The sequence below is a fragment of the Rhinatrema bivittatum genome, chromosome 5, assembly GCF_901001135.1.
Source record: "Rhinatrema bivittatum chromosome 5, aRhiBiv1.1, whole genome shotgun sequence".
NCBI lineage: Eukaryota > Metazoa > Chordata > Amphibia > Gymnophiona > Rhinatrematidae > Rhinatrema > Rhinatrema bivittatum.
Genome location: NC_042619.1, coordinates 343,904,001 through 343,914,931, shown reverse-complemented (window position 1 = coordinate 343,914,931; position 10,931 = coordinate 343,904,001). Strand labels below are relative to the sequence as shown.

At 48.8% G+C, this 10,931-nt stretch overlaps 1 protein-coding gene across 6 annotated transcripts in view; it reads left to right on the top strand.

Moving 5' to 3' along the window:
* The window catches only part of DOCK9 (dedicator of cytokinesis 9), a 491,864-nt gene that overhangs the window by 338,292 nt on the left and 142,641 nt on the right, over positions 1-10,931 (top strand). For all 6 annotated transcript variants that reach the window (XM_029604490.1, XM_029604488.1, XM_029604486.1 and 3 more), the window contains exons 23-26: positions 4,618-4,707; positions 5,466-5,581; positions 6,990-7,059; positions 7,161-7,286. In XM_029604490.1, coding sequence (XP_029460350.1) covers positions 4,618-4,707; positions 5,466-5,581; positions 6,990-7,059; positions 7,161-7,286 — 402 coding nt within the window. The remainder of the gene's footprint in view (positions 1-4,617; positions 4,708-5,465; positions 5,582-6,989; positions 7,060-7,160; positions 7,287-10,931) is intronic.

The window sequence follows — 10,931 nt, the reverse complement described above, 5'->3', positions numbered from 1 at the left end:
TAGTACTGTTTCTGGGGGCTGGATGTGAGCGTGCAGCCACACCTGCGCTCGCTGTAGTACTGTTTCTGGGGGCTGTGAGCGTAACACCTGCGCTCGCTGTAGTACTGTTTCTGGAGGCTGTGAGCGTGACGCACGCTTCTGCTCGCTGTAGTACTGTTTTCGGGGGCTGTGAGCGTGACGCACCTGTGCTCACTGTAGTACTGTTTCCGGGGGCTGTGAGCGTGACGCCTGTGCTCGCTGTGGTACTGTTTCCGGGGGCTGTGAGCGTGACGCCCTGCGCTCGCTGTAGTACTGTTTCCGGGGGCTGTGAGCGTGACGCCTGTGCTCGCTGTAGTACTGTTTCCGGGGGCTGTGAGCGTGACGCCCGCGCTCGCTGTAGTACTGTTTCCGGGGGCTGTGAGCGTGACGCCTGTGCTCGCTGTAGTACTGCGCTCGCTGTAGTACTGTTTCTGGGGGCTGTGAGCGTGACACCTGCGCTCGCTGTAGTACTGTTTCTGGGGCTGTGAGCGTGACATCCTGCGCTCGCTGTAGTACTGTTTCTGGGGGCTGTGAGCGTGACACCTGCGCTCGCTGTAGTGCTGTTTCTGGGGGCTGTGAGCGTGACGCCCTGCGCTCGCTGTAGTGCTGTTTCTGGGGGCTGTGAGCGTGACGCCCGCGCTCGCTGTAGTGCTGTTTCTGGGGGCTGTGAGCGTGACGCCCGCGCTCGCTGTAGTGCTGTTTCTGGGGGCTGTGAGCGTGACGCCCGTGCTCGCTGTAGTGCTGTTTCTGGGGGGTGTGAGCGTGACATCTGTGCTCGCTGTAGTACTGCGCTCGCTGTAGTACTGTTTCTGGGGGCTGTGAGCGTGACACCTGCGCTCGCTGTAGTACTGCGCTCGCTGTAGTACTGTTTCTGGGGGCTGTGAGAGTAAGACCTGCGCTCGCTGTAGTGCTGTTTCTGGGGGCTGTGAGCGTGACGCCCGCGCTCGCTGTAGTGCTGTTTCTGGGGGCTGTGAGCGTGACGCCCGTGCTCGCTGTAGTACTGTTTCTGGGGGGTGTGAGCGTGACACCTGTGCTCGCTGTAGTACTGCGCTCGCTGTAGTACTGTTTCTGGGGGCTGTGAGCGTGACACCTGCGCTCGCTGTAGTACTGTTTCTGGGGGCTGTGAGAGTAAGACCTGCGCTCGCTGTAGTACTGTTTCTGGGGGCTGTGAGCGTGACACCTGCGCTCGCTGTAATACTGTTTCTGGGGGGTGTGAGCGTGATATCTGTGCTCGCTGTAGTACTGCGCTCGCTGTAGTACTGTTTCTGGGGGCTGTGAGCGTGACACCTGCGCTCGCTGTAGTACTGTTTCTGGGGGCTGTGAGAGTAAGACCTGCACTCGCTGTAGTACTGTTTCTGGGGGCTGTGAGCGTGACACCTGCGCTCGCTGTAATACTGTTTCTGGGGGCTGTGAGCGTGACACCTGCGCTCGCTGTAATACTGAGCTCGCTGTAGTACTGTTTCTGGGGGCTGTGAGCGTGATACCTGCGCTCGCTGTAGTACTGTTTCTGGGGGCTGTGAGCGTGACGCCTGCGCTCGCTGTAGTACTGTTTCCGGGGGCTGTGAGCGTGACGCCTGCGCTCGCTGTAGTACTGTTTCTGGGGGCTGTGAGCGTGACGCACACCTGTGCTCGCTGTAGTACTGTTTCTGGGGGCTGTGAACGTGACGCACACCTGCGCTCGCTGTAGTACTGTTTCTGGGGGCTGTGAGCGTGACGCCTGCGCTTGCTTGTAGTACTGTTTCTGGGGGCTGTGAGCGTGACACCTGCGCTCGCTGTAATACTGTTTCTGGGGGCTGTGAGCGTGACACCTGCGCTCGCTGTAATACTGAGCTCGCTGTAGTACTGTTTCTGGGGGCTGTGAGCGTGATACTTGCGCTCGCTGTAGTACTGTTTCTGGGGGCTGTGAGCGTGACGCCTGCGCTCGCTGTAGTACTGTTTCCGGGGGCTGTGAGCGTGACGCCTGCGCTCGCTGTAGTACTGTTTCTGGGGGCTGTGAGCGTGACGCACAGCTGTGCTCGCTGTAGTACTGTTTCTGGGGGCTGTGAACGTGACGCACACCTGCGCTCGCTGTAGTACTGTTTCTGGGGGCTGTGAGCGTGACGCCTGCGCTTGCTTGTAGTACTGTTTCTGGGGGCTGTGAGCGTGACGCCTGCGCTTGCTTGTAGTACTGTTTCTGGGGGCTGTGAGCGTGACACCTGCGCTCGCTGTAGTACTGTTTCCGGGGGCTGTGAGCGTGACGCACACCTGTGCTCGCCGTAGTACTGTTTCCAGGGGCTGTGAGCGTGACGCACACCTGTGCTCACTGTAGTATTGTTTCCGGGGGCTGTGAGCGTGATACCTGCGCTCGCTGTAGTACTGTTTCTGGGGGCTGTGAGCGTGACGCCTGCGCTCGCTGTAGTACTGTTTCTGGGGGCTGTGAGCGTGATACCTGCGCTCGCTGTAGTACTGTTTCTGGGGGCTGTGAGCGTGACACCTGCGCTCGCTGTAGTACTGTTTCTGGGGGCTGTGAGCGTGACACCTGTGCTCGCTGTAGTACTGCGCTCGCTGTAGTACTGTTTCTGGGGGCTGTGAGCGTGACACCTGCGCTCGCTGTAGTACTGTTTCTGGGGACTGTGAGCATGACACCTGTGCTCGCTGTAGTACTGCGCTCGCTGTAGTACTGTTTCTGGGGGCTGGGAGCGTGACGCCTGCGCTCGCTGTAGTACTGTTTCTGGGGGCTGTGAGCGTGACACCTGCGCTCGCTGTAGTACTGTTTCTGGGGGCTGTGAGCGTGACACCTGTGCCCGCTGTAGTACTGAGCTCGCTGTAGTACTGTTTCTGGGGGCTGTGAGCGTGACGCCTGCGCTCGCTGTAGTACTGTTTCTGGGGACTGTGAGCGTGACACCTGTGCTCGCTGTAGTACTGCGCTCGCTGTAGTACTTTTTCTGTGGGCTGTGAGCGTGACACCTGCGCTCGCTGTAGTGCTGTTTCTAAGGGCTGTGAGCGTGATACCTGCGCTCGCTGTAGTACTGTTTCCGGGGGCTGTGAGCGTGACGCCTGCGCTTGCTGTAGTACTGTTTCCGGGGGCTGTGAGCGTGACGCCTGCGCTCGCTGTAGTACTGTTTCTGGGGGCTGTGAGCGTGACGCACAGCTGTGCTCGCTGTAGTACTGTTTCTGGGGGCTGTGAACGTGACGCACACCTGCGCTCGCTGTAGTACTGTTTCTGGGGGCTGTGAGCGTGACGCCTGCGCTTGCTTGTAGTACTGTTTCTGGGGGCTGTGAGCGTGACACCTGCGCTCGCTGTAATACTGTTTCTGGGGGCTGTGAGCGTGACGCACACCTGTGCTCGCCGTAGTACTGTTTCCTGGGGCTGTGAGCGTGACGCACACCTGTGCTCACTGTAGTACTGTTTCCGGGGGCTGTGAGCGTGACGCACACCTGTGCTCACTGTAGTACTGTTTCCGGGGGCTGTGAGCGTGATACCTGCGCTCGCTGTAGTACTGTTTCTGGGGGCTGTGAGCGTGACGCCTGTGCCCGCTGTAGTACTGAGCTCGCTGTAGTACTGTTTCTGGGGGCTGTGAGCGTGACACCTGCGCTCGCTGTAGTACTGTTTCTGGGGCCTGTGAGCGTGACACCTGCGCTCGCTGTAGTACTGTTTCTGGAGTAGAGTCTGGGGGGGGGGGGGGGAAGGGCTTCGAGGTTCGGTTTGGGGAGAGGGATGCTTCAGCTGATAGACACCCCTGGGGTGCAGGGTCTTTTTTTTGGATATTTTGATTGTGTGATGCTGTAAAAGCCCCTTGTTGACCCGGTTGACCCCTGGCTATAAGAGTTATCTCTCGGGATGAGACTGTTCTTGAAGGCAGTTCTTTCACCTGATTATCCGGCAGTAACTCCTTCGTGCCTTCCCACGCAGTGCATTAGTGTGAAGAGATAAATGAATGTGTGTTACATAGGAAATTAAATCTCACATTGCCTTTTTACAGTGCAGGCTCCAGAATGTACAGGAATTTGGATCAGTCCGGATAAAGGGGTTTTCTGGATAATGGAAGGTCACCCTTTGCTGGTGTGGGGCGTTTTTATTTTTCCCCCTATGGCTTAACCCAGTTCTTTTATAGCTTGCTGCTCCAGCAGCCGAGGCCTCTCCCTCCCGTGTGATTCACAGCTGATCTGAGACACTGAACCTCGCAGGAGGCACAGCACAACTATAGAATGCACAAACCTGGGCCCTCTGATTTTTATTTTTTTTTGTTTTTCCCCCTAATATTTGGAGCTTGCAGGTTATGGAACCAGATACAAGGAAAGCTGCTGTATTTAAATCACTTTCTGACATTGTGTGATTGTGGAGCCCCTAGGCAGTGCCAGGACGATGGGTGTCCCTTTGAAGCTCTGCTGGCACATGCACTATACCAAGCAGACCTTGCTGCCTTCAAAATGTGGCGCCCTAGGCAATTGCCTGTGTTGTCTGAGCCGTCATCTCGCGCTGTTACTCCCGAAAACCGAATGCACACCCAGTATATGCAGTGGCAGATAGTCATCTCTCTTTTTATACCAACATATCTCACAAGGTTAATAGTAACTTTTCATGCCTTACCTTGTGTTTTGTCTTAATTTTCCTTCTAGGACCAGCACTTGAATAATTTTTTTCAGTATTGTCAAAAAGCTGACTCGGGAGCACAGGTTTTAGGAAACGACCTTGTGAAATATCTGAAGGTATGTCCTGTGTTTATTCTTTCCAAAGCACGTGCCATGATGTCATGTTTTATACTATTGCCTGGTAACTGGATATCTTGAACCGTTACTTCGAACATGTTTTGTAAGAAGGGAAGTCTCATGGAGGATTTGGAAGCCCAATCAGGCACACGGGATCCCGAAAAATACAGGGAAGCAGTGAAGTTCCCTGAGGCTGAAAAGAATGTGCAAGTCGGTCACATTTTGAAAGCGAGGGGAAACCAATAAAGTAAATGGTTCCTCTTGATGAGGTGACAGCAAAGATCTTAGGGTGCAGACTAATTTCCCATTCAGGAAGAGCTGGAGGTGAGAGAGGAATCACGGAAGAAATCCAGTTTCTCTGAATGTCATCCGAGAGGATGAGAAAAGCAGATTCCAGATCAGGGGGAATAATAGAAGGGAGGATACCTTTTTACTTTTCAAAGTGACTGCATGAGTATGGTCCCTTCCAACCCGCCTCCCGCTGCAGGTCTGTCAGATATGTCTGTGTTATCAGCACAGGCTCTGTGTTAAGGGGTCAGCAGGAAGAGTACAGATACACATCTGTGAACCTAGACAAATTAATTTCCTCCTGCTGGCTTAAGGTGCTATCAACATCAGGGAGAGGAGGGTACTTAAATCTGATGGATTTTGACTTTTATGCAAGCTGAAATGCCTCTTTGAAATGTGCTTCTGCAAAAGTGGAACTTATGCCGTTGTGTAACTTTGAGGAGCTAACAGGATCTCTTCCTTGCTTTCAGAGCCTTCATGCAATGGAGGGTTATGTAATGATAGCTTTCCTGCCCACTATCCTGAATCAGTTGTTTCGTGTTCTCACCAGAGCCACTCAGGAAGAAGTAGCCGTCAATGTAACCAGGTAAAGGCATTCCTGCAGGCAGAATGATGCAGAAACGGCCTGTCCGGGATGCAGGGCAGCTTGCACGTGCATTTCCTGTTTGTGCGCAGGTTTCCCTGCTCTAAGCAGAGGATATCCCGAGAGCAGGGTTCTGGAGAGGTTTACAGTTATTATACATAACTTTTTCCTCCTTCAGAAGTATGCCAGTAAAATTTCCTACAAACCCAATAGATGGAATTGTGTGAGTCTGTAAACTTAGTGGGATAATTTCCAAAGTGGACTTAATGCGTGGAAGCCTGCTTTGAGAATTGATGTAACTTATATGCATATTTGTAGAGTAACATGCAGGCGGTTATACAATTACTCTGTAACTGACGTCCTTAAAATGCAATGTTGTCTAATCAAATTGTGGCCTTCTGTAGATCAGGATGGTCAGTAGTGAATATTCATGAGATTTGCATTTTATGATTAATTTACATTTATGTATCCTGAAAATCCGACCTATTGTAAACCTTGTAGGTCAGAATTTGGCTAGATTCTTCTAGATATTAAATGAATGGCTTACTGACCATGTTGTCCTCTTCCTATAATTGTAGTGTCCCTTTTTTGTTTTTAGATTATTGTAATTTTTTTTTTTTTTAATAAAAGGTGTCTCTTATTATTGCCAGTGCCCCTGTTTTTAAAATATTATTCTTTAAGTACATTCTTTACTTCATGCTTCACTAAATCAGCAACAGATTAAGAAGGCCTGGGAAAAGCACAGCGGATCCTTAGTTGGAAAGAGTTGAGAGGTAGCAGAAGTATGACTTAGCTGCATATTTATTTGTATATCATTTTTTATGTTATGTATTTGTTCTATGCTGTTTCATTCAGGTATGTTGTAGGTATTTCCCTCTCCCCAGACGGCTTACAATCCAAGTCTATAGCTCAGGCAATGGAAAGTTCACTTAGTGATTCTGGAAGCCTTGTGAATCCCTGCAGACAGAAGACTTTGTTCTTCCTCAACACAATAGTCTTATGGCCAGGCAATTCAGTTAGCCCCACCCACCCCCAATAGGGGCAAAGCCAGATAATTTGCTATCAATCATTACTCCCAAACTTCTAGATTGAGAGAGAATTTTGTCCTCAGTATCTCCAATCTTCAGGGTCAGTTTTGCTATTCCATCCCAAATTAAGTGCCAGTGTGATTGGGGACACTCTTTTTGATAGGTAGAATCAATTTTTGAATTGCAAAAATATGCACGTAAAAAATGCATGGTTTCCACTACCTTGAATTGTGATTGCGCTGTAGAAATCGTCTCCATTTCTACTGTGGAGTACTATGCCAGGCTATGGTGTGTTCTTTACGTGAAATCTACCAAATGCCTCACCATAACAGCAACCTTCCGGATCTTGTATGGTGATGGTAAATTATACATTCCTTCTCTAGGGTCATTATCCATGTTGTTTCCCAGTGCCACGAAGAAGGCCTGGAGAGCTACCTGCGGTCTTATGTTAAGGTGAGCAAACGTTTCTTTATAATTTCTAGAAAAATGACGGTTAGAAATGTCCTTGTTTAAAGTAGTTTTGTTTTTTGGTAACTGCCTTGTTTTTCTCTTAGTATGTTTATAAAGCCGAGCCATATATTACTTCCGAATACAAGACCATCCATGAAGAGCTGACCAAAGCCATGACCACCATTCTGAAACCCTCTGCTGACTTCCTCACCAGTAACAAGCTGCTTAAGGTAGGAGCATCACCTGCTCGTCTGCATAGCAGAACAGCCTCCTAGAGAGACAGCCTGAAAATGATTACAATCTCTCCTTGCTCCCTGAAAGTGCTATTTCCTGATTATGATTTTGTGTTGGTTGTTTTTTTTTTAAATGTTAACATTTTTTTCTTTTTGATCAGTCCAACCAAAGTTCGGGGCTGCCTGATTCTTTCACTGATCTGCCTAGTGCATCTGCAGAATCACTTCATCCTAGTTTATTTAGCTAGCAGGAACTCTTCCATAGTTCAGTAAAAGGCTGACTTCAAACTGGAAAAATCAGAGAGATATTTTTATATCTATATTGGACTTTTCAAATGTTTTGCTAACATTATATTTTCCTAATTCAGAGCAAAGAGACTGCTGGATTCATTCTGCTAAAAAATAAAATAAAGCAGAAATCATTGTATTCACTTAGATTTGGAGACACTGCTGCTTTACATGAGGGTTCTGTAGATATCACTTTGTTAAAATTGAGACTTGTGCTATGAGAGATTTTATTTATTTATTATTTTATTTATTTTTTATTTTTATATACCGATGTTCCTGTATAGAATACAGAATTTTATCATCTAAAGTGCCTATCTTCTTTGTTTACAAGTAAAACAAATAACTTTTTTATACATATTAAGAGCCCAGCTTTCAAAAATTTCCATTTTACAGCATTTGCACGCATACGGAGGTTCATACTAGTATTTTATAATCCGTGTGGCAGGAGTGCACATGCTTTCTCTACCTACTTTATAAAATTATGTGCATATTTTATGCACATAATTTTAATCATGCATAGTCACCCAGAATGAAATGCCCAAGGCGCGTGTTTTATAAAGTATGCACGTATTCTGTTTCAAATAATGCTTTCACGTGTACTTGGAATCACAAGCTTGCTAGCTTCCTTCACCTGTTCATTCAGCACTTCTCCCTGAGTCGCCATCAATTTGCCCAGACCCAAAAAATACAGATAAGACAAGTGCAATTTCAAATACAAATCAACTAGCAGGCTCAAACTTGTGTGTACTAGTTTGATAATTATATGCATGCATACTATTTACAACTTGTATGTGTACTGAACACCACCCCGGAATACTCCAAACCAGCCCTTTTTTACCCCGTTGACATTTACATGTGAAGTACGAGAAAACCAAATGGCTTCGGATTTTAAAGGATTGACCTTAAGCTTAGAAGAATGTAACCAGTCAAAAACATTTGAAAGAGTTATTAAAATCAGAGTGTTCCCTGTACGTACCCGGATCAGTCCAGACCATGGGTTATGTCCCCTGGAGGAGAAGTCCATTAACGGCTATTAATCAAGTTTACTTAGGGAATAGCCACTGCTATTAATTGCATCAGTAGCATGGGATCTTCTTAGTGTTTGGATAACTGCCAGGTTCTTGTGGGCTGGTTTGGCCTCTGTTGGAAACAGGATGCTGGGCTTGATGGACCCTTGGCCTGACCCAGTATGGCATTTTCTTATGTTCTTATGACACTGCAAGTGTGCACAAGGTTTATTAAATAGCTAAATCTGCGTATATATATATATGCTGCTTGCTTGTGTATATGCTAATTTTATGCAGGTAGCCCCTGCATAGCACTTTGAAAATTACCTCCTAAATTACTACAATAAAAGTGCATTAGGTCTAAGGATGATCTTTTACAGGAATGAACTTAATTAGATGATGCCTTCCTATTTTAAAATAGCAATGACGGCAGAAAAAGACCAAAATGATCCATCCAGTTTGCCCAGCAAGCTTCCCAAGGTACTAACTGCCGCTCCATGCAGGTTACCTCATGTTTCTGTTAAGGGTAGTAACTGCCGCTCCATGAGGGCTGCCCCCATGTGTCTGTTAAGGGTAGTAACTGCCGCTCCATGAGGGCTGCCCCCATGTGTCTGTTAAGGGCAGTAACTGCTGCTCCATGCAGGTTACCTCATGTTTCTGTTAAGGGTAGTAACTGCCGCTCCATGCAGGTTACCTCATGTTTCTGTTAAGGGTAGTAACTGCCGCTCCATGAGGGCTGCCCCCATGTGTCTGTTAAGGGTAGTAACTGCCACTCCATGAGGGCTGCCCCCATGTGTCTGTTAAGGGTAGTAACTGCCACTCCATGAGGGCTGCCCCCATGTGTTCTGTTAAGGGTAGTAACTGCCACTCTTTGCAGGTTACCCCCATGTGTCTGTTAAGGGCAGTAACTGCCGCTCTGTGCAGGTTACCCCCATGTTTCTGTTAAGGGTAGTAACTGCTGCTCCATGCAGGTTACCCCCATGTTTCTGTTAAGGGCAGTAACTGCCGCTCTGTGCAGGTTACCCCCATGTTTCTGTTAAGGGCAGTAACTGCCACTCCCTGCTGGTTACCCCCATGTTTCTGTTAAGGGCAGTAACTGCCGCTCCGTGCAGGTTACCCCCATGTTTCTGTTAAGGGTAGTAACTGCTGCTCTGTGTAGGTTACTCCCATGTTTCTGTTAAGGGTAGTAACTGCCACTCTGTGCAGGTTACCCCCATGTTTCTGTTAAGGGTAGTAACTGCTGCTCCATGCAGGTTACCCCCATGTTTCTGTTAAGGGTAGTAACTGCCGCTCCATGCTGGTTACCCCCATGTTTCTGTTAAGGGCAGTAACTGCCACTCCATGCAGGTTACCCCATGTTTCTGTTAAGGGTAGTAACTGCCGCTCCCTGCAGGTTACCCCCATGTTTCTGTTAAGGGTAGTAACTGCCGCTCCCTGCAGGTTACCCCCATGTTTCTGTTAAGGGCAGTAACTGCCACTCCATGCAGGTTACCCCATGTTTCTGTTAAGGGTAGTAACTGCCACTCCATGCAGGTTACCTCATGTTTCTGTTAAGGTTAGTAACTGCCGCTCCATGAGGGCTGCCCCCTTGTGTCTGTTAAGGGTACTAACTGCCACTCCATGAGGGCTGCCCCCATGTGTCTGTTAAGGGTAGTAACTGCCACTCCATGAGGGCTGCCCTCATGTTTCTGTTAAGGGTAGTAACTGCCACTCCATGAGGGCTGCCCTCATGTTTCTGTTAAGGGTAGTAACTGCCACTCCATGAGGGCTGCCCCCATGTGTTCTGTTAAGGGTAGTAACTGCCGCTCCATGCTGGTTACCCCCATGTTTCTGTTAAGGGCAGTAACTGCCACTCCATGCAGGTTACCCCATGTTTCTGTTAAGGGTAGTAACTGCCGCTCCCTGCAGGTTACCCCCATGTTTCTGTTAAGGGTAGTAACTGCCGCTCCATGCTGGTTACCCCCATGTTTCTGTTAAGGGTAGTAACGGCCGCTCTGTGCAGGTTATCCCTATGTTTCTGTTAAGGGTAGTAACTGCCGCTCTGTGCAGGTTACCTCCATGTTTCTATTAAGGGTCGTAACTGCCGCTCCGTGCAGGTTACCCCCATGTTTCTATTAAGGGCAGTAACTGCCGCTCTGTGCAGGTTACCCCCATGTTTCTGTTAAGGGTAGTAACTGCCGCTCTGTGCAGGTTATCCCTATGTTTCTGTTAAGGGTAGTAACTGCCGCTCCGTGCAGGTTACCCCCATGTTTCTATTAAGGGTCGTAACTGCCGCTCCGTGCAGGTTACCCCCATGTTTCTGTTAAGGGTAGTAACTGCCGCTCTGTGCAGGTTATCCCTATGTTTC